General features: G+C 38.4%; 1 protein-coding gene across 1 annotated transcript in view; it reads right to left on the minus strand.

Moving 5' to 3' along the window:
- TMC1 (transmembrane channel like 1) overlaps positions 1-23,880 on the minus strand; it is a 163,112-nt gene that overhangs the window by 49,695 nt on the left and 89,537 nt on the right. Inside the window, exon 8 of the mRNA XM_055122337.1 lies at positions 21,834-21,932. Within this exon, the coding sequence (XP_054978312.1) occupies positions 21,834-21,932 (99 nt within the window). The remainder of the gene's footprint in view (positions 1-21,833; positions 21,933-23,880) is intronic.

Genomic DNA, 23,880 nt, shown 5'->3' on the forward strand with positions numbered 1-23,880 from the left:
AAAGACTCTACAGAAAAACTAGAAACAATAGGTTTATATAGTAAAGTATCAGGCTACAAAATCAACATCCAAAAGTCCATGGCTTTCCTATATACAAATAATGAAAGAGAAGAAAGAGACATTAAAAAAACAATCCCATTCACAACAGTACCTCAGAAAATCAAGTACCCCAGAATCACCTTAACCAAAGAGGTGAAGGACCTATACAAGGAAAATTACAAAACACTACTTCAAGAAATAAAAGAAGACACTAGGAAATGGAGACACATTCCCTGCTCATGGTTAGGGAGAATTAACTTATCAAAATGGGAATACTGCCCAAAGCACTATACAGATTTAATGCGGTACTTATCAGGATACCCATAACATTTTTCAAAGAAAAAGACAAAACACTCCTGAAATTTATATGGAACAATAAACCCCCACGAATAGCTAAAGCAATCCTTGGGGAAAAGAAGATGGTTGGAGTCACCTTCCTCAACTTCAAACTCTACTACAAAGCAGTAGTAATTAAAACAGCATGGTATTGGGCTAGAAACAGACCTGAAAACCAATGGAACAAAATTGAATATTCTGACACAGAGTCTCAAGTACATGATCACTTAATCTTTGACAAAGGAGCAAGAAATGTGAAGTGGAACAAGGAAAACCTCTTCAACAAGTGGTGCTGGGAAAACTTGATAGCTACCTGCAAAAAATGAACTCTGATCTTGTCTAATACCAAGCACAAAAATCAGGTCAAAGTGGATTAAAGACCTCAATATCAAACATGAATCCATAAGGTACCTGGAGGAAAATGTAGGCAGAACCCTCCAAGACATTGAAGCTAAAAGCATCTTTAGGGATGAAACACCACTGACCAAGCAAGTGGAAACAAACATAAACAAATGGGACTATATCAAACCAAGAAGCATCTGCACCTCAAAAGAAACAGTGGCCAAAATACAAAGAGAGCCCACAGAACGGGAAAGAATATTTATCTAATTCCCATCTGACAAGGGATTAATATCCAGGATATATGAGACACTAGTAGAATTGTACAAAAAAAAATTCCTCCAACACCATAAAAAAATGGGGAGAATTAATGAACAGAAGCGTCCTCAAAAAAAAAGAAATACAACTGGACAAAAGGCACATGAAAAAAATCCACATTGCTAATCATCAGGGAGGTGCAAACCCAAATAACAGCGTTATTATCATTTCATACTACAGAGACTGGCGCACATTCAAAAGAACAAAAGCAGCCAGCGCTGGCGTGGATGTTGGGGGAAAGGGACGCTTTCACTGTTGGCAGGAATGCCAACTGGTCCAGCCTTTCTGGAAAACAATATAGACAGATCTTCAAAAACTAGAAATTGATCTTCCATATGACCCCTCAATACCACTTCTGGGAATATATCCCGAGTGTACAAAAAAGCACAGTAAAAATGATATCTGCACCTATATGTTCATTGAAGTATTTTTCACAATAGCCGAAATCTGGAAACAACTCAAGTGCCGGAGAACAGATGAACAGTTAAAAGAAACTTTTAACAAAGTTAAGGAAACTTTGATACATATACACAATGTAATGCTATGCGGCTGTTAGGAGAGATGAAGTCATGAAATTCGCTTATGAGTGGATTGACATGGAGAGTATCATGCTAAGTGAAATGAGTCAGAAGAGAGGGACAGACATAAAAGGGCTGCAGTCATTTGTGGAATATAAAATAACATAATATGAGACTAACACTCAAGGACAGTAGACACAAGGGCCAGGAATATTTCCCCATAGTTGGAAGCCTGCCTCATGAGCCGGGGGAGAGGCAGCTGGAATAGAGAAGGGATCACGAAGACAATGATGGTTGGAGGTATCGTTGGGATGGAAGATACATCAAAAGTAGATAAAGAACCAAACATGATAACCTCTCAGATCTGTCTGGCAAACCATAATGCCCAAAAGTAGAGAGAGATAATGGAGAAAAGTGTCTGCCATGGAGACAAGAGGAGAGTGGGAAAGGTGGAGTATACTGGGGACATTGGTGGTGGAGAATGCACTGGTGGAGGGATGGGTGTTTGATCATTGTATGATTGTAACTCAAACAGGAAAGCTTTGTAATCATCTCACAATGATTCAATAGAAAAAAAAAAGTGGTGGGAAAGGAAGACGCAATCTGTGAATCATGTCTCTAAGGATAGGTGAGTGTAAATGGTTATACAACAATCAGTACATTTCTACCTTTCTCTGAGCTGATAAGTCATTTATACTTTTAGAAATTAAAAGAAATTCCTTTGAGAAGTCATAGGAAAAGTTCAGTGAGTGAAGCACTTGCCTTGAGCATGCCCAGCCTGGTGTTGATTCCTAACACCACATATGGTTCCCTAGATGATCACAGAAGTTATCACTGAGCACAGAGCCAGAAATAAGCCCTGAGAACTGTCAAGTACTCTCAATTGGCCTCCTCCACTATCTTAGCAGACCTACATCCATATTTCTTAACCACTAGCGAGCTCACTTGGCACCTCTACTTATCTGATCAGTGAGATCAGTGAGACCACCTCTCACTGATCACTTATACTTACTGTCACTGGATGAAGACAGGCAGGGCAGGAAAAGAGCAACAGTAATTCTAATCCTGTAGAGAGTCCCAGAGTTATAACTACAAAGATTCAACCTCCTCACAGCAAGAGAACATCAAACACAAGAAGGAGTCTCACCAAGCTCAACGAGTTAAATAATAACCAGGGAGGTTCTACAGTTTACAAACAGCTCTGTAAACTCTCCAAGAATGATCTGAGTCACACCATGTTGAGGATATTTAAAGAACTCAATGAGATGATGGCATGGGAGCACCTGAGAATAGATGACTTGTTAAAGAAACTATGATACATCTACACAGTGGAATACTATGTAGCAACCAAGAAAAATGATGTCATGAAATTCTTTTATAAATGGATGGGCACGGAGAGTATCATGCAGAGTGAAATGAGTCCGAAAGAGAGGGACAGACAAAGAATGATTGCACTCATTTGTGAGAGATAAATAAGAAACATATTATGATATTAATACCCAAGGATGGTAGAAACACGGGGCAGGAGGTTTGGTCCACCTTTGGAAAACTGCCTTTAAGTGCTGGAGGAGAAATCATTTGGGATAGAGAAGGGGCCGCTATGACAATAATAGTTGGAAATGATCACTCTGGATAAGAATTGCATGTTGAAAGTATGTAAAGGGACAAACATAATAACCATTCAGTACACATGTTGCAAATTATAATGCCCAAAAGGAGAAAGAGAAAGAGAAAGAGAAAAAGAGAAAGAGAAAGAGAAAGAGAAAGAGAAAGAGAAAGAGGAAGAGGAAGAGAAAGAGAAAGAGGAAGAGAAAGAGAAAGAGAAAGAGAAAGAGAAAGAGAAAGAGAAAGAGAAAGAGAAAGAGAAAGAGAAAGAGAAAGAGAAAGAGAGAAGGAAGAAAAGTCCCTTCCATAGAGGCAGGCTTGAGGGTGGGGAGTAGAAGAAAGGAAACTGGGCACATTGGAGGTGGGAAATGTACGGTGTTGAATGGATGGGTGTTGGAACATTGTATTACTGAAACTCAACCATGAAAAACAGGAGGAGGGGGAGGAAGAATTGATGGGTAGTTGAGCAAAACATAACATAGCATGAGAGTTTACATGAGAAAACTACAATGACAAGTGACTGAAATGAAGAGTATAGTGGCTACCCAAGATAAAGGGGGAAGAAATCAGGAGGAGTGGGATGAGGGGGCCACTTAACAGTGGGACAGCACTAGAACTTCGGTGGCTAAAATGTTTTACAGATAAGGTAGTATGTGGGCAGACCACAAGGTGGCTAAAATGTTTTACAGATAAGGTAGTATGTGGGCAGACCACAAGGGAATTTATACATCTTTCTGGATCCCACTGGTCTGCAACCTGCCCTTTGTAAAAATGTGCTTCCTTTATTCATTGTCTGTGAAGTTGCTTCTTATGACCATGCAGTTTTGGAGGATAAGAGTTCACATATTCCAACTGGCCAGTTTCTGCTAATAAAACTCTTTCTCAACTGGTCCGTTTGTTTCTCAATTGATTCATCTTTGAGTGGCTGCAAAAACCTGGTTTCTGAGGCCATGTTAGATTGACTTTGTATTTACAGCACCTAACATTCAGGTCGTGTTTGTAAAATAACTGAATGAACAGAAAAAGTACTTTGAGTGTTATTAAAATCCTTTGATTAAACTCGTTCAAATGGCAATGCAAAGCCTCCACATCTATTTTTCTGTTACTGCTCATTTTACTTCTTTTGTTGTTGTTGTTGAAGATGGGAGTTCTCTCAAGCAGTGCTCTAAGGGTCCCTCTCAGAAATTCTCAGCCAACTAGACCATCAGTTCAGAACGAGGGCTCAGGATACAGTACTCAGTTCCTTTGGTGCTGAGGATTAAGTGGCTACCTTAGAGGCCTCCAGAGCTGCACCCAGAAATGCTTGGGGGCCCATGTGGTACTGGGAATCAAACCAATACCAGCAGATATCAGAAGTGGGCAAGGCAAGAGGATTGACCCCTGTGCTACCTCCTCAACACACTGCTGCCCATTTTAATAAAAAGGCAAGTTGTTTTAGAAAAAACAACCAAAAAAAAAGTGTTGAGATTTAATGACTCACACCACCAAAAAAAGTATATGAAGACAATAAAGATGGCAATTTTTTTTACTATATTTTTATTCAAACTGTTAGGAACAATCTCAGTATAATAGATCAAACTGCTCTATATGATTCTTTCCTTGTTCTGGGGAAAAATTGTTTCATTTCACACAGTAAATATTAAAAGCATTATGTTGAATGAGGTTAGCAATTATTCTGTTGACCACTATATTTGCAAATAAACCTACTATTATATAGTAATGCAAAATGAAACATTGTGAATTCATACATGAAAACATGGGACTGGTCCTTCTAGACAGTTTAAATTGTTTAAGTACTACTTTTTGAACAAATAAAACTACAAAAGTGTTTTATTTTAACAATTTTAGCTTAGAAAATTTTAAAACCATTTTAACAGTTTTAACTTAGAAAATTTTCTTTGGCATAAGTCTATATTTTATTTAAAGCATTTAAAATTTAAAAATATAGCTATTTCTAAAATAATTTATAAGAAAATAATTTTCAGGGGAGATATGTGACAGTAAAATATAAAACATAATTTTGTGTGAATTGCTTCCAAATTTTTGTAATTTAAATAAACTGTCACAGCGTATGTAGTAGACTCATAATTTGGTGTTTCTTATTTTTAAATATAATTTAATAGGTCATGAAATTTTAATCTAACTCAATAGCTTAATCTATAAGGTTGGCTTTATGTATTTATTTATTTACCTATTTATTTATGTTAGGGTAAAATTGATTTAAAGAGCATAAATATTCATATCTTTTAGAGGGATACCATCTGCAGCACTGAATTGCCAATATCCCTCTCTCATAGGTTATTGAACCCTATCAGCTCACTTCCCCTGTCCTGTAGTCAGAGTCTAAGGTCTTGTTGTTATTGTTGAATATTGTTCATTTCCTTGCTTTGTATCTTCATATACATCATATAAGGGAGATCATTGACATTTGCCTTTTTCCTTCCAACTTATTTAACTTAGGATGGATGTACACCGCCAACTCCACCTACGTTGTAGCAAAAGGCAATATTTTATCTTTTCTCATGTCTTTATGTACTGCAACTTCTTTATCATTCATCCTTACTGGGCATTTGAGAGTTGTTTTAAATCTTGTCTACTGTTAATAGCACTATAATGAAAAAAATGTGCATATATCTCTTTGAATAAGCAGTTTCTGTTCTTTTGAGAGATACTTAGCAGTAAATGATATCCTAAATCACCTGATAATTCTATGTTTCACTTTTTGAGAAATCTCCATATCTTCCATCAAGGCTACACCAATTTATATTCACAGCACTAGTGAAAGAGAGTTCCATTTTTTTACATATGATCACCAGAACTTACTCTGCCTGACTTTTGTTTTTGACATAAACCATTCTCACGGGTGTGAGGTGCTATCTCTTCATCAGATTTACATCTCTGTGATATTAGATAAAAACTGAGCTATTTTCTCATGTGTCTAATTAACATCAAAATGTCTCAAACTTTTGGAGAAGTGTCTCTTCAGTTCTACTCTACTTTTGTTTCTTTTAAAATTTTTTGATGGAGTAGTTTGTTTTGTTGTTGTTGGATATTACACCTATTTTGGCTGTATGATGTTTTATATATTCTTTAATTGGCATGGCATATTGCATTAATTAATCTTTCCATGCCACTTCACATTCTAAATTTTAGTTTTGCAATCCTTAATTAGATTTCTTGAAAAAGACAGTTTTCTTCCACCATAGGGTCTTTGCTCTTGTCTTTATGAACTAGAACGCCTCTTCCTTTCCTCAACTTGGGAACTTGTAATGACTTCAAAGCTCAATTCAAAAGTCAGTTTTTCAGAAGCAGCTTCTGTGTTACCCCAAACCCCATCTATAATAGACCATGAATCAGACCAGGGGTCCTGCTACAGCCGAATAATACAGTATTCCTTTCTTTTATAACAGCAGAATTGAAATTACATTTGTAATTTTATTGCTCTACAAGATATACATTTCTGATGGCAGGGATCTCTTGAAATTTGTTCACCTTAGTTTGATGTCTTAAATCTTGCAATTACTCATTAAATATGTGCAATAGTAATGAAAAATTATTTATATAATCACATTTCAGGGAAGGATGCTGCTTTAGTTGCATAAGTATAGCATTAGGGATTATAGGTATTTTAATTTCATTTCTTCTATTTCTTTTTTTCCTTTATTTGCCAAAAAAAAGCTTATCTTTGATTTGGTCAGATGTGGTTTCGGGGAGGTTTTGAAAACTGAAATTTTTTACTGAATTAAAAAACAAGCAAACTTGGGGCAGAACAAACAGTACAGTGAGTAGGGTATTTGCCTTGCATGCAACTGAGTCAGGTTTGATCCCTGGCATTCCATATGGTCCTCTGAGCACTGCCAGATGTAATTCCTGAGTGGAGAGCGAGGAGTAACACCAGGTGAGGCCCAAAAGCAAAGAAATAAAAACAAAAAAAAAAACAAGCAAAAAATATAAATGCAGATCCTAAAGAATCAATCCCCCACAGTGAGGGGGAAAGAGATATTAATAGGGGTTGGGTGTTATGGGTCACAGGATGACAATTGCCTTTCATGTGTGCAGGCCTAGGTTTGAATTTAGCACCAAAAGGAAAACTAGGGATGACAATAAAGGTAACAGAAGATGCATAAAATTCTCCCATTACACACTTTAGGTGTGTTATAAATAAATCCAGGAATAGGTAATTAAGAAGCCTAAGAGGGACAAACACAGGATGACAGTAGTATTTAGAGCAACTGGATAAGGAAATACAATGGTTTAAAGGGAAGGAGGGGCAGAGGGTGTCTAGATCACCCTTGGACCCAAAGTATAGGGAGGAGAAGGAAAGACAATGAGGTGGAGGGGAGGAAAGTCAGATAAGAGGCAACAGGGTGGAAAGGGTCAATGCACTTCAGTGGTGTTAAGGAATGATAGTGCTAAATATCCAAACCACAGAGTCGGCAACACTGAAAACATGAGACCAAAATGAAAATAAAGTTAAAAATATGCCGGTTAAGATGGCAAGCTGAGGTGAGCGTGAAGAGAGAGAACCTGGGAACACTGGTGGAGGGAAGATAAATTTGGAGGCAGGATTGGTGACAGAGCATTGATGTCTAAAACCCAACTAAGAATAGCTTTGTAAATCATGAGTCTTTCACAAAATAAAATAAAGGAGAGAAAAGAATCCTGGGAAGAGAAAGGACCTAGAATAAAATACAAAATGCCTATTCTCTTAATCCAATCTAATGAATATTAAACAAAAGTGACCCATACTAGGTATTGATAAAGGGAAGAAAGTAGGGAATCAACAGATGAAAGATTGTAACGTATTTTCAATCCCAGTGCCACATGTCTGAGCACTACCCAACTCTTCTCAATAAAATCTCACTACAGGGCTTGGAAGCTGGCCTAACATGTGGGGGGGAAAGGCAGCTCAGATAGAGAAGGTAGCACCAAATAAATAAAGGGTGCTTAGAGGGCCTGTTCGGGATGGGGGATGCGTGCTGAAAATAGACCGAACGTGATGGCTACTCAATACTTATATTGCAAACCACAACACCCCAAAGGAGAGACAAAGAACAAAAGAGAATGCCCTGCAACAAAGGTGGAGTGGGGTGAGGGGGATGGTGTCGGGGTGGGTGGGAAGTACTGGGATAATTAGTGGTGGAAAATGGGCACTGGTGGAGGGATGGGTACTCCATCATTGTATGACTGAAATGTAAGCACAAAAGTTTGTAAGTCTGTAACTGTAGCTCATGGTGATTCATTTAAAAATTTTACAAAAGGTTTTTTTTAAGTCTCACTACCTTTGTAGATAAGAGGAGACCACACTCTAAATTTTTAATCTCTAATCAAGATAAAGTCATATCTCTGGGTACACTTGGAAATCTACAAGCCTACATTTGTTTACAAACAAATTATACATTTTCTATTACTAAAGGATAATTTAAGATTTAGGAGTTCAGTTTTCTGCTGAGTCAACCCTGAGATAGAATAAGACAATGACTAAGGCAAAGTGGTCACTTAAATTTGGATTGGCCAGAATTAACCATAAGGAGTCATGATCATTTGTAGGATAACATTGACACAGGTAGCTTAGGTTTATTTGGGTTACTCCCATCACAGTGCTCCCATTCCTCTGTGTTTATTTGTAACTTCTTTCTTTGTGCTCTGTTGACTTGTAAATATTGTTTTCCTTTTCTTAAGTCCTTTGCATAGTTTATTCAGAGCCATGTCCTTTTGTATGAGCACAGGAAGACAGTAGTAAATGCTATGCTTTTGTAACCTGGGAGTCATTTGATTCTACATTTGGGAAGGGCTTTGGAATACCTCTAGGTGGTGTTTCCTTTGAACCTGGTGGGCCCTCAGGAAAGGCTTTCTTATGTTGATTTTGCTACTGGACTGGGTATAGCATGGGCCCAGAAGAAAGGTGGAGAGAGACAAGTAGAGGTGGAAAGACTAGAATCCAGAGAGCTGGGATTGAGGAATGAGGAGCAAGGAAGGAGGAGTGCGTGAGATGGGAGAGAGGAGAGATTGAATAAATGTAACTAATCAGCAACCAGCTTGGTCCTCGTTTTTCCTTTGCCTGCCCATCACCAACAGTCATCCCGATCCAGTCCATACACAACGGCTCCTGAGTACCGAATGCAGGTGGTGAGATAGAGCCGCCCGGAAAGCCCGCAACACACACCCTTTCCGCGTGTGCAATTTTTTACAATCATGTTTACCCAAATGGCTACCAATCATTTTTGAGTACCCAGAGTATTACCAGAGTTAAATCATTCTTGAGTTACATGGACTTATCCTGCAAACATACCTTACCTGAAACTCAACAGTCAGGATTTTCAGTTCTATATGGCAACCAAGGGTTCTTTCTACACAACGATTCTCCCCTCTTTTCTTTCATGTGTCAAATCCATTTTGCTGTCTGGACTCTCCATTTCCTCCTGTTTCCTTTCCCCTTTGCCATTTATAGTATTTACCCCTCCTTACCTCTCAATTTCTTCTCTATCTGATGTTGTTTTGGTTTCTGCTTCTTGGTAACCCAAAATTAATTGCCCTTTCAAAAGGTTTCCTTGAAAATAGAAGATTCATTTGAACTACTAAAATATCATTGAAATGCTCTATCCCATGGATATTAAAAATACATAAATAAAAAATTACAATTAGAATACATAAATAATAAAATATTCTTGGAAGAAAAGATATGTTATTCCATGTGTGAACCACAAAAACATCTTTCCTAAATGTGGTCAGTATAATAAGAGACACAGGACTGAATAGAACTAAGATAAGTCTATTCTTAGGAAACACTTGTGCTTTGGAAGATCATCACTAAAAAGAGTTGAATTCAGTAAAAAAAAAAAGAAGAAGAAAAAAAGGAACTGAACTGCTGTTTGCTATTACTCAGTATGAGTGTGACATTCACTTCTGAGGACAACCTCATAGATGAGAGGTGTGAACGTGAGTACAACAGAGTTTGAATGCCAAAGGTGGAAGGATCAGCATAAAACAAGGCAGCATTAAAATCAGCCACACTGCAGCTTCAATTCCAGTGATTCCGAAGTCTCCTCTAGTTATATTATAGTCTTTCACAAACCAACTAGTCTTTTTGAATCCAAATATACTCAGCTTTAATATATATTATTAAATTTTATTTTATTTGTGTTTTATATTTGTATTATATATACATTATACTTTACTGCTGTGTAAGTTTTATGATTGTATATATATATATGTGTGTGTGTGTGTGTGTGTGTGTGTGTGTGTATATATATTTAACAAAATTATAGGTCGGTTCTTCTCTCCTGCTTTTCTAGGATTCCCTACCTTCCACATCCATGAGGACCTTAAGAAAAGAGGAAGCAAAGTTGAATTGCCATTTATTACTATGTAGCTATAAGATGCACTCAAGCTAGAAATTAAAATGTATCTTCTTTAATTCACAATTGTTTGCCCATTTTATCTCACCATCTGATATCAGCTAAAGTTCCTTTCAAATTCTACCTCAGTTTCCTTACCCATTATCTCAAAAATATTTTCTCTTCCTTTGTATCAATCCTGCATCCTTCATGTGTTTCCCTGAGAAACACGATACTATTCTAGCCTTGTTTTAAATAATATTATTCTTGATCATCTAATTCATAGATTATCCCTTCACTTTTTCCTATTTTAATTTATTAAAATGTCTTATTTTATATAATATTTTAAATAGAAAAAATTGCATTTAAAATTATACATTTAATTACATATTGAAATTATACATTTCAAGCATCTAAATTTTATATTTAAATTTTATTTAAAATTAAATTAGTTTAAAATACTTTATAAAATAAAATATCATTTTATTAAAATAAGTTCACGTCAGAAATATGGCACTTTGCAAATGGTAACTTTGAAAAGCCATCAGACTAACTGTCCTTGAATACAAATGATATTATCTACTGTTAAGGGAAATTGGATGAGTTGTTAGATATTCTGATGTGACATTGTACAAATTTCCAAGTAGAGAGATGGGGTCTCCAGATAAAGTTTCAAGGTTCCGACCTGGAACTATACTGTGAGAAAATACCCCTTACCTGCACCCCAGAGGTTTCTGATCCTCTCTGTTGTATAGGCTCCACCACAAGAGGTCATGCTTGTGTTCATATTTGACTGCTCCAGTAACTTTCCATTCTTTAGTTAGCTTGGCTAAACTAGCATATTAACCATCTTAGAGTCCCAGGGCACAATTAGACTATTCAGTCACTAGTCACCTCTGCATCTTTAATCTCGTTAAAATACAAGATTCTGAGTTTTCAGGGATCTCAAGGTCAATGGCTTCCTCCAGGATGCCGTGATGGATAGAATATTGGACTACTCACTTAGATAATGAAAAATGAGCCATTCTGTGAAGTATAGAACAGAGAATCAAGTTAAGAATTTAGGAGATTGTAAATACTAAATATGCCATTCTATTTTTGAAGTGAATTTGGAAATCGCATGTTTATTACAAAAGATAAAATATGGATTCCAATTGCTTTGCCTCTTCTTGTGAAATATATATATATATTATATGTATGTATGTACATATCTTTAAATAAAGATTAAGGAGAAGACATAAAAACTTGGAGTGCATGGTTTCATGAAAGAACCTTGAATTTAATTCCTGGTACCATACTTTATCCCTAGCACCAAAGGTATAACCTTTTAGCACCTCTAAGTACCACCTGAAATAGCCCAAAACTGGCATATCGAATATGCTACAGGTAGCTTACTAGGCTCTACCCTACAGACAGGATACTCTCAGTAGCTTGCTGGGCTCTCCGAGAGGGACAGAGGAATCAAACCTGGGTTGACCATGTGCAAGGCAAATGCCCTACCTGCTGTGCTATCGCTTTAGTCCATATTTATGTACATATATCTGAACTAATTAAGTTAGTCTATATTTGCGAAACAGAAAAAATTGTTGAAAATTATGATGGATATATTATATAGAGAGTCAAAAAACAATAGACTAAGAGCCATTATTACCATCAGACCCTAAACATTTTTTCCTCTAATTTTCCATAGCTTCATAACGGGATTTCAGCTATATGATTTCTATGGACACTTTCACTTATAAAACTTATTTTTGTGATAAATCCAAATAATTGAGTGGTCAAAGAATGCAAAAAATAATAGGAAAGGCTATAGTGAATAATACCAATTTAGAGACTTACTTGTTTTTTCTTGGCCTTAAGCTAGACTATAGTTGTCTTAAAATTGCTTTTGGACAGGCTAACATTACATGGAGAATGAATATGACAGGGTGCTCCAGTTTCTGTCTTCCTCCATCATCCATAATAGTATTTTATCACATTCGACAAGAAAGGTGTGTGTTAAAGGAAGTAACCCAAATCTTGGTGAGTCCAGTTATTAAACCCTTTCCCTGAGTTTCATCTTGTATTTCTCTCATATATGTTTCATCCATCCTATAGCAGGTCTGGACTTTCTCAAAAAGTGAAATTCTTTTGCATAGTCAATAGACATTTCTCAAAAAAACATTTTGAGTTAGTTGCAAGATTTATGAAGACTTAAGTTACAAGAATAGCAACTGCTTCCTCAGTGGTCCTAAATATTCCTACCCTTTTCAGTTTGATCTTGCACAACACATTATATACCAGTTGCCTAAGAATCTTTCTCCTACTCTATTTCTTGAGGTCAAGAATTATGACGTGGGGGTATGGTGCCTCCAACAGTTCAATCTGTACCTGTGGGGCGAGTGCATCAACAGCCTGATGGTATCTTCAGGCTTCCTGATACCCCAAATTGTCGCTGTGCCTTGACCAGACCCCAACAACTTGGGACCGAATTTACTAGGAAATTAAATAGCCAAAATCTAGGTATGTGGGAGTCACACACACAAACCACATCCAGTTCAGCTATACAAGTTTATTTATTGGCCTTATTTCAGAGATCCATAGATAAATCTTGAAAGAGATCAAAAGTTACAGTTAATCTTGGACCCGCACATGACTGAACAGACTGGGGTAAATTGGAGGGGGGCTGGTTGGTTAAGAAGAGCAGAGCCCCCAGCATCCGCTTGCTTCCACAATCCAAAATTGTTGCCATACCCCCTGCCTAGCTCCACCATCTCAGGACGGACCTCACCAAGATATAATCTACTGAAAATTCTTGTATAGGGGTTTTGTGACTGAAGTCTCCAGGCTTTCTCAGAGTTGGGGTGGGCTACCTTCCCCCACTTCCCAGTACACAGGAAAGCACTGGCAGTCATCCCCACGAACCAAATCCAGTGCCACCCTGTAAGCTCTACTACCGGCCTTGCTTCAGAGACCCCTAAATAAAACTCGAAAGAGATCAAAAGCTGCAGAAAAGCTCAGGCCCACACATGGCTGAACAGACCGGGGTAAATTGGAGGGGGGCGGGTTGGCCTGTGCCCATCCAAATAGAGCCCCTGGCAGCCACTTGCTTCCACAATCCAAAATGACCGACATACCGCCAGCCTGATTCCAGTCTCAGCATGGACCTCACCAGGATATAATCTGCTGAAAATTTTGTTATGTGGATCTTAGCGCACTAAGAGCCCTGGTCCAAAGACACAACAGCAAGTCCCGGAAGACACCACAGTGCTGGAGATCTCTCTGGGCCTCATACCAGGCCAATTTCACTGGGGTACCCCAGATGCAGCAGGTGCAGTCTCCCCACCTACTCAAGGTGAAATCCCAATGACCAAGAGCTTCCACAGCAAGCCCCTTCCCGCCACCCCCGTCACCATATGCGGGTTGCAGGACTAAATTTCCAGGCCACATGGTGGCAAAGGACCTGGACAATCCCTCCCTGGGTCCCCGCCCACCCAGCGGACTGGCTGTCACACACACAATTTGCCTACGGGTGCCATCTTAGTGCATCAACAACCCTGGCCCAGAGACTCCCAATTGAATCCCAAAATGGATTAGTGCCATACAGAGACATCTCTGGAACCCAACCATTTACAATCTAGAAAGTTACATTTACAATCAAGGCCACGTGAGCTCTCATGATATTCAAAATAAGCAATGGAAAATAAGTTATCTAGCCTCTGACCCTGGCAGGTAGGCTTGAATGGTGGTAGGAAATGTTGAGCAAAACATAATGCCCAAAATTAGAGAGAGAGTATTGAGGAAATTGTCTGCCATAGAGGTAGGGTGAGGACTGGGATGTGGGGGTGGAGGGATACTGGAGATATTGGTGATAGAAAATGTGCACTGGTGAAGAGATGAATCTCAAGCATGAAGTCTTTGTGGCTCTATCTCACGGTGATACAATAAAATAAAAAAAAATGTGGAGTTCATGCCCAATTCAATCAGTGTAATCAATGGCTAAACAAATAGCAGTGCTCTTACATTATTTTTAAAAAATGAAAATAAAAATAGAATTATGACACGTTCATCTTTGTCAAGTTTGAAGATTTTGTATTTAATAAATAATTGTTGAATTAAATTGAAAATTCTAACTGACAGTGGTGCCTAAAAGATATAAACTGCCACAAAGTGAAGACTATCTCTAGGCCTTATATTTACTCTGTGGTTGCTTTGTTTATCTGAAGTATGAGGACATTTAAAAAAAATTTATTAGTGAATCGCTGTGAGGTACAGTTACAAACTTGTGTTTGCATTTCAGTCATACATTGATCATTTACCCATCCCTCCACCAGTGCCCATTCTCCTCCACCAATGTTCCCAGTATCCTTCTCACCACACTCACCCCATCCCCCACCACCCCACCCTGCCTCTGTGGCAGGGCATTCCCTTTTGTTCCCTCTCCTTTTGGGTCTTGTAGTTGGCAACAGAGGTAATGAGTGGCCTTCATGTTGGGTCTATAGTCTACTTTCAGCACGCATATTTTAACCTGAATGGGTCCTCCCAACATCCTCTACTTAGTGTTCCCTTCTCTATCTCAGCTGCATTTCCCCCCAGCGTGTGAAGTCAATTTCCAAGCTGTGGGGCAGACCTCCGGTCCATATCTCTATTACTCTTGGGTGTTAGTCTCCCACTCTGTTACTTTACAGTCCACAGATGAGTGTGATCTTTCTATGTCTGTCTCTCTCTTTCTGACTTATTTCACTCAACATGATACTTTCCATGTTGATCCACATATATGCAAATTTCATGACTTCATCTTTTCTAACAGCTGCATAGTACTCCATTGTGTAGATGTACCAAAGTTTCAGGAAATCAGGTTTTTTTCCAGATTTTGGCTATTGTAAAGAGTGCTGCAATAAACATACAAATGCAAATGTCATTTCTACTATACCTTTCTGCCTCTCTGGGATATATTCCCAGGAGTGGTATTGCTGGGTCAAATAGGAGCTCAATTTCTAATTTTTTGAGAATCATCCATATTGTTTTCCAAAAGAGCTGAACCAGTCAGCATTCCCACCAGCAGTGAAGGAGAGTTCCTTTCTCCCCACATCCCCGCCAACACCAGTTGTTTTTGTTCTTTTGGATGTGGGCCAGTATCTGTGGTGTGAAATGATATCTCATTGTTGTTTTAATCTGCATCTCCCTGATGATTAGTGATGTAGAGCATTTTCTCATTTGTCTTTTAGCCATTCGGATTTCTTCTTTGAATAAATTTCTGCTAATTTCCACCCCCCATTTTCTGATTGGGTTGGATGTTTTCTTCTTGTAGAGTTCAACCAGTGCCTTGTATATCCATGATATCAACCCTGATCAGATGGGTATTGGGTGAATATCCTTTCCCATTCTATAGACTTTGTATTTTTGTCACTGTTTCTTCTGAGGTGCAGAAACTTCTTAGTTTAAGATAATCTCCTTTGTTTATCTCTGTTTTCACTTGCTTGGCCAGTGGCGTGTCATCTTTGAAAATACCTTTAGCATTAATGTAGTGGAAGATTTTTCCAACCTTGTCTTCCATGTACCTTATGGATTCCTGTCTGATGTTGAGATCTTTAACCCATTTTAACCTCACTTTTGTACATGGTGTTATGTCTGAGCCTTTTTTTTTTTGCATGTAACTGTCCAGTTCTGCCAGTACCATTTGTTAAAAAGGCTTTCCTTGCTCCACTTCACATTTCTTGTCCCTTATCAAAGATTAGATGATCATATATTTAAGGGTGTGTGTCAGGATATTCAACCCTGTTCCATTAGTCTGCGGCTCTGCCTTTGTTCCAGTACCATGCTGTTTTAATTATTACCGCTTTGTAGTAGAGATCGAGGTTTGGGAGGGTAATTCCTCCCATATTCTTTTTCTAAGAGTTATTTAGCTATTCGTGGGGCTTATTGTTCCATATGAATTGCAGGAATGTTTACTTCATTTCTTTTAAGGATGTCATGGGTATTCTTATAGGGATCGCATTGAATGTGTACAATGCTTTGGGGAGCATTTCCATTTTGACAATGTTAATTCTCCCAATTCATGAGCAGGTGATATCTATCCATTTCCTGTGCCCTCTTTTATTTCTTGGAGTATCGTTTTGTAGTTTTCTTTGTACAAGTCCTTTACCTCCTTAGTTAAGCTTATTCTGAGGTACTTGATTTTCTGAGGCACGATTGTGAACGGGATTGCTTTTTTCATGTCACTTTCTTCTCTCTCATTATTTGCGTATAGGAAAATCATGGACTTTTGGGTATTGATTTTATAGCCTGAAACTTTATTATACAAATCTATTGTTTTTAGGAGTTTCTTGGTAGAGATTTTAGGGTCCTCTAAATATAGTATCATATCATCTGCAAATAGTGAGAGCTAGATTACTTCCTTTCCTATCTGAATGCCTTAATATCTTTTTCTTGCCTAAGCACTGTTGCAAGTACTTCCAGTACTATGTTGAACAGAAATAGAGAGAGTGGGCATCCTTGTCTCATCCCTGGTCTTAGAGGGAAGGCGCTTATCTTTTCCCCATTGAGGATGATGCTTGCCGTAGGCTTGTAGTAGATGGCTTTGACTGTATTGAGGAAAATCCCTTCTATACCCATTTTGGTAAGAGTTTTCAGCATAAATGGGTGCTGGATCTTGTCAAGTGCTTTCTCTGCATCTACTGATATGATCATATGGTTCTTATCTTTACTTTTGTTGATATGATGGATTATGTTGATTGATTTCCAAATGTTGAACCACCCTTGCATCCCCAGGATGAATTCCATTTAGTTGTGATAAATGATTTTTTGATGAGTTGTTGAATTCTATTTGCTAATATTTTGATATCTTATAGCCTACTTCTCCCTCTGGGATAACCTGGCAAACTACCGGGAGTTTCCTGCCCACATGGGAGAACCTCGCAAGATCCCCATGGTGTATTAATATGCCAAAACCAGTAACAAGCTTGGTCTCATTCCCCTGACCCTGAAAGAGCCTTCAATGTGGAATCGTTGGGAAGGATGAGTAGAGAGAGGCTTCTAAAATCTCAGGGCTAGGAAGAATGGAGATATTACTGAGACTGCTTGAGAAATTTGATGATCAATGGGATGATGATGATGATGAATGTTTTGTTGAGAATCTTTGCATTTGTGTTCATCAGGGATCTTGTTCTGTAGTTTTCTATTTTTGTGTGATGTCTGTTTGCTTTTGGTATTAGGGAGATATGAGCCTCACAGAAACTCTTTGGGAGAGTTTCTGTTTCTTCAATTTCCTGGAAAAGCTTTAGAATAACTGGAAATAGGTCCTCTTTAAATTTTTGGAAAAATTCACTAGTGAATCCATCTAGACCTGAGCTTTTGTTTTGGGGAAGACTTTTAATTACAGTTTCAACATCCTTGATATTAATGGGTCTATTCAGGTATTCCAGGTCTTCTTGATTCAGCCTTGGAAGATTATAGGAATCCAGGAACTTATCCATTTCTTCTAGGTTCTTTTGTTTCATGGCCTACATATTTTCAAAGTAGTCTCTGATGATCTTTTGAATTTCTTTGGTTTCTGTTGTGATATTTCCCTTTTCATTTCTGATTTGGTTTATTAGGGTTCTCTCTCTCTCTTTCTTTGTGAGTCTTGCTAGTGTTTTATTAATCTTGTCTATTTTCTTGAAGAACCAGCTATTGGTTTCATTGATCTTTCAGATTGTTTTTTGGGTTTTCATGCCATTGATTTCTGCTCTAAGTATTACTATCTCTTTCCTTCTGCCTGGTTTGGGCTCTTGTTGGTCCTTTTCTAAAATCTTGAGCTGTGAAGTCAAGTTATTTATGTGGGCCCTTTCTTCCTTCCTGAGAAATGCTTGCAGGGCTATAAATTTTCTCCTTAACACAGCTTTAGCTGCATCCCACAGGTTCTGGGAGCTCGTGTCTTTATTCTTATTTGTTTCCAGGTACCTTTTGATTTATTCCTTGATTTCCTTCCTGACCCACTCATTGTTCAACATTGAATTATTTAATTTCCAGGTGTTTGATTTGGGTTTCTTTGTATGTGCATGATTAACTTCTATCTTTAGTGCATCATGGTCTAAAAAGATAGCTGATACAATGTCTATCTTCTTGATTCTTCTTGGTATGTTGTGTGGGCAAGCACATAGTCTATTCTGGAAAATATTCCATGTGCACTGGAAAAGAAGGTGTATTTTGAGGGGGGCGGATATAAAGTCCTGTATAGATCTACTAGCCCTCTCTCATCTATTTCTTCCTTCAAAGCCAGTATTTCCTTGGTGAGTTTTAATCTTCTTGATCTATCCAAAGGTGATAGGGTGGTGTTGAACTCTCCAACTACTATTGTGTTGCTCTCAATATCCTTAAGATCTGTCAGCAGTTGTAGGTATTTAGTTAGTCCCTCATTGGGTACATACACGTTTAGCAGTGTGATTTCTTCCAGCTGTACATATCTTTTGGTTAATAAAAATTGGCCTTCACTGTCCCTTCTAATCTTTTTCAACTTGAGGTCTATGTTGTCCGATACTAGTAAGGCTACCCCAGTTTTGGGGGGGAGTTGTTTGCTTACAGGATTGTTTTCCATCCTTTACTTTGAATCTGTATTTGTTCTGGCTGTTCAGATGTGTTTCTTGCAGGCAGCAGAATATTGGGTTCAGTCTCTGAATTCATTTTTGCCATTCTGTGTCTCTTAATTGGTGAATTTAGACCATTGACATTAAGAAAGATTATTATTATGGGGTTTTGTGCTATCTTTCTGTAAGGATTTGTTGTGCTTGTAGGGAGTTTTCTTGTCTTACAATACCCCCTTTGGTCCTTCATTTAAGTTAGTTTTGAGTTTATGAAGTTCCTAAGCTGTTGTTTATCCATGAAATAGTGTACTGTTCCTTTGAGTTTGATTGAGAGTTTAGCCGGATAAAGTATTCGTGGTGAGGCATTAATTTCATTGAGTTTTTTCACTATATCCCACCACTGCCTTTGGGCTTGGAGGGTTTCCTCTGAAAGGTCTGCCATGAATCTAAGGGGTGCTCCTTTGTATGTGATTTCCTTCTTTGACCTTGCTGCTTGCACTATTGTGTCTCTATCCATGACATCCATCATTCTAATTATAATATGTCTTAGGGTTTTTCTGTTAGGGTCTCTTTTAGCTGGCACCCTTCAGGCTCCTTGAATCTGGATGCCTACATTCTCCAGCTCTGGGAACTTTTCAGCAATTATTTCTTTGACTGTGGTTTTTTTGTTGGGGTTCTTCCCTGTCCTTCTGGTACTCCAATGATTCTAATGTTGTTCCACTTGAAATCATCCCCAATGACTCTGATTCACCCTAGAGCTATTTTGAGATCTCTTCCCATTGTTTATTGTTGCCTGTAGGCTTCCTGCAGCTCATCTTCAAGTTCACTGATTCTGTCTTCCACTGTAGCCTTTCTATTGTTGAGGGCACCCACTGAGTTTTTTATTTCATCTACTAAGTCCTTTATTCGTGACATTTCTTTTTGTAGCTTTTTTATTTCTGCTCTCATTTCTTCCTTATTTTCTTGGCTGTCAATTCCATTTCAGGTCCTCCTTTAATTTAATGGATACTTGTTCTATCTTTACATTGAGTTCACTGAACATCTTCAATATTTCATCTCTGAATTCTTTGTTGGAGAGTTCAAGTTTGTGGGAAATGCCAATTGAGGTTTCTGGACTCCTTTCATCCTCCTTTCCTTGTGGTGGGGATTTGCGCTGTTTCTTCATGTTGTTGTGGGGGTATGGAGGAGTGACCTTCAAGTTCACTATTTATATTCCCTCTTGTTGTGAAAAAGGATTCTAGATGGACTCGGTTAATGGTGGTCACCTTTTTATTTTCCCCTTCTAGAATATGTCCTTCCTCTCAGATGTTCCTCTAATCCTTATGTGAGGCCTCAAGTGAAGCTTTTGTAGAATGTGCTCTTTTACATTGGACTTGTACAGCTTCTTGTATTCATTGGTATTTTGGTGAAATTGGAATAGACTAGTGGCCTGTTGGCCTACTGGTTTTTGGATAGCTAGGATGCTACTCACGGACATAGGTAATGAAGACTGAGATGTAACAATAGCTGGGTCTGAGGGAAATAACTTCGGCCCCAAAATAGGCCATGCCCACTTCAGCAGAGGCCACGCCCCCTGAAAAATAGGCTATGCTCCCTGCCGCACTGTAGCTGAATTTGAGATGCTGACTGGGATTCGAGTAGGGGGGTCGGGGGATGTCACACACTTGGGCCAGAAGAGAAAATGGCTGCGGTGCTGGGGAACAGCATGCCGCTGGCCAGGGCAGCAGTCCTGAGTGAAGGGGGGAGGGGCTGGGACGGTCTGGTGAGAACATTTTTACGGGTGAAATTTTGGACTCTGTACACATAAATGATATTCTATGGTTCTTATCTCTATGCTCTACAAGTTCTTTCCCTTACTAAGGACAGCATTTAACAAGATCCATTAGTCCTCTACAGGTTAAGGACTGTATTAAAGGTCTCAGGGGAAATGTAGCAAATGGGATCTGCTCTTTAGACAGCTCACAACAAATTGTGAGGTTGATAGAATCAAGAGCATTTGTGAAATATTCATATTCATATTGACACTGTGAAAACGAAGACTTGCTTTTCTTCCCTCATTGCTCCAATATACCTGAAATATTGCTTATATTTGATTCTTTGAAGTTTCTTGAATTCCTCATCTCCCAATCTCCACCTTATGCTGTGTCTCCCTCTACACTTTTCAATCTCTAATCTTTTTCTAATCTTTTCAATGTTCTTAAAATAATATAAGAAATTAAATGACCTCTCTGTGCACAGCAATGAGTCCCTGCCAAGACAGTATTCCGTACTTAGTACAGGCCAAACGTTAACAGTCACGTTAGTACTACAATGAAGTACAATTTAGTACTACAGTTCATTTGCGTACTACATTAAAGTGTTAGCATTCTAGCACTAGTCAGAAGTTAAAATTCAGTATTTTTAGTATTTTGTGGCTTTTTCTGTATTGTCCACTCAATAGTGGTCAAAAGTGGTCACTTCCTAAACAAGCTTACTTGTTTAAGAAGTGAAGAGTTCAATATGAAATGCCAAGATTTTAATTCCTTCTGACCCCAACAAGATTGAAAAAAATACATTTGCAAAATGTTCTTCGACAAGTTCATTTTTCTTCCAATCTTTGAATTATCAGCTCACTTTCATCCAATAACTTGAGCAAACCATATTTCATTCAGCAAACCATACTATCATACTTAAACCCTACTTACTTTTATTCCATGTTCCCCTGTTTTATTTATCTTTCTTCCTTTTGAAAACTATTTCATATCTTTCATTTAACCTCAGAAGAGAAAGTGAAGTGGTGTCAGAAGATTGAAGACACTTACATTGAAGTCGTACAACACACCAAAATTTGCTGCAGATGCTTCTTCGGCTCTGGGAACGGTTTTCCTAGGTAAACTGCCATATGGTAAACCCCAGAGGTACTATGGAAAAAAGGCAATGAAATCAGTTAACAATTGGAAATAAAGTCTGAGCTACAGATGTGACTGCAGATGGTCTTGTTCCAGTAATTGTTTTATGGGAACTCTTTGGGTTTCCAGTTGGGATCCCATTTTCTGGGAACTGACAGTCAAGCTCAGAGTTAAGAACTAAGGTGAGTGCTAGGAAACAATATTCTGAATTCAGTGAACAAACCACTAGGAGATCACTTAGAAAAAAATCATAGTTTGAGGATGTCAACAAGATTATGTATCATTATGATCATGACTTACCACCAATGCATATTTATTGCCCTGATCTGTGCCACCAAATTAGAGAGAAGTGATTAGCAGTGGAGTCAGCCAGTGAGTGGCAAGATTAGTTCACAGAACTGGAACAGTACCATCACCCCCGTGCCAAGTAGCAGGCATGAGCTTGTTAAGCAGATGCAGCTGTTTCTGTAAGAAGTGATTTTCAGTCCTGGCACTAGAGGTTGGGTATTAATGTGGTCAGAAGTCTGGAGCAGAGTTTTAGTAGTAAAAAGTTAGAAGGCAGCCTTTATGCCCTTCTAGCACACAAACTGGCTGCCTTCCATGGAGGCCCTGCCATCCCTCTGGAATCCTGGGACAGAACAGGACCAGAACAGAACAAGAACCAGAACAGACCTGGACAGAACCAAGACAAAATAGAACAGAACGGAATAGATCAGAGGCTGGATTCTATCCATGCTATCTCACCTCAAAGATGAATGCTAAACCAGACAGTGAAAATTTGTTTTCAGTCTTGCCCAGGAACAGAGGAAATTTGGGCCCAATGGACACATGGAGCATAGGAAAGATGAGTGAGGCCACTGAGATCAGAGTAGCACTTAGAAATGTTGCTTGTGTAGAAGAGGTCAGCCTGACCTCTGATGGTTCTGAAAGTTACAAAACTTCCTCTTTGGTTCTTTTGCTGAACTTGGTAGTCAATAGCCAGAAAACAAGAAGTCCTTCAGACATAAAACACACTAAAAGAACACAAAAACCAATTTTCTTCCTAGTTCTAATGGAACACATATTAGCTCTCTCCTCTGCATATTAGGTATTCTACAATTTCTTCCTTTTATAATTTCCCAATCTTTTTTGGCTTGGGAGAAATCTTGAAGTCCTATTCAGTCCCTGTCTCCCCCCCAAAACTAAGAGACAAAAAAGGATTTACCCTGAATCAGAACTTTTCTGCATGATCAGAACAGGAAGTGAAAATAAGCTTCCTATTGAAATGAATGATTGCAGCCGACTCAGGTTCCATTCCTCCGCCCCTCTCGGAGAGGTGGCAAGCTACTGAGAGTATCTCACCTACATGGCAGAGCCTGGCAAGTTACCCATGGCATATTCGATATGCCAAAAACAGTAAGAAAAAGTCTCACAATGGAGGCTTTACTGGTGTCCACTGGAGCAAATTGATGAGCACGGGATGACAGTGATACAGTGATACAATTTCCAAAGAATATGCTGCATTGTTCACTGCCTCCACAAAGAGGCAGTAGTGAGGATGGAGTGGAGAAAGTACATATACACACAAATAAAATTCTATGTGTAACCTGTATCTGACATTAAGGAATATCATGGTAGCTGTTGATGGGGTTTCAAGTTTTCTTAGGAAATAAGCAAAAGTAAAGCCAGGACTAAGCGGAAAGAAAATAGATTCATGCATTCTATTTCATTTCCTAAAGGTTTATTATTGAGAAATGAACTACACAGAATTTCTAATCTATATGAGAAATATAGATTTTTAGTCTTCCAAGACCCAAATATTCATAAATTCCCAAATTATTTCAGCGTTTAATATACTAATAAATCAAGGTGAAAAAATAGAATTATGTAGAATGATGATCGTTATCCTAGATCAGCTTAAAAAAAATTCACTGTGAGATGTAAAGTAAGTCTAATAAGAATTTCATGAGTCCATTTTCAC

This window comes from Sorex araneus, chromosome 1 (assembly GCF_027595985.1).
Source record: "Sorex araneus isolate mSorAra2 chromosome 1, mSorAra2.pri, whole genome shotgun sequence".
Classification (NCBI taxonomy): domain Eukaryota; kingdom Metazoa; phylum Chordata; class Mammalia; order Eulipotyphla; family Soricidae; genus Sorex; species Sorex araneus.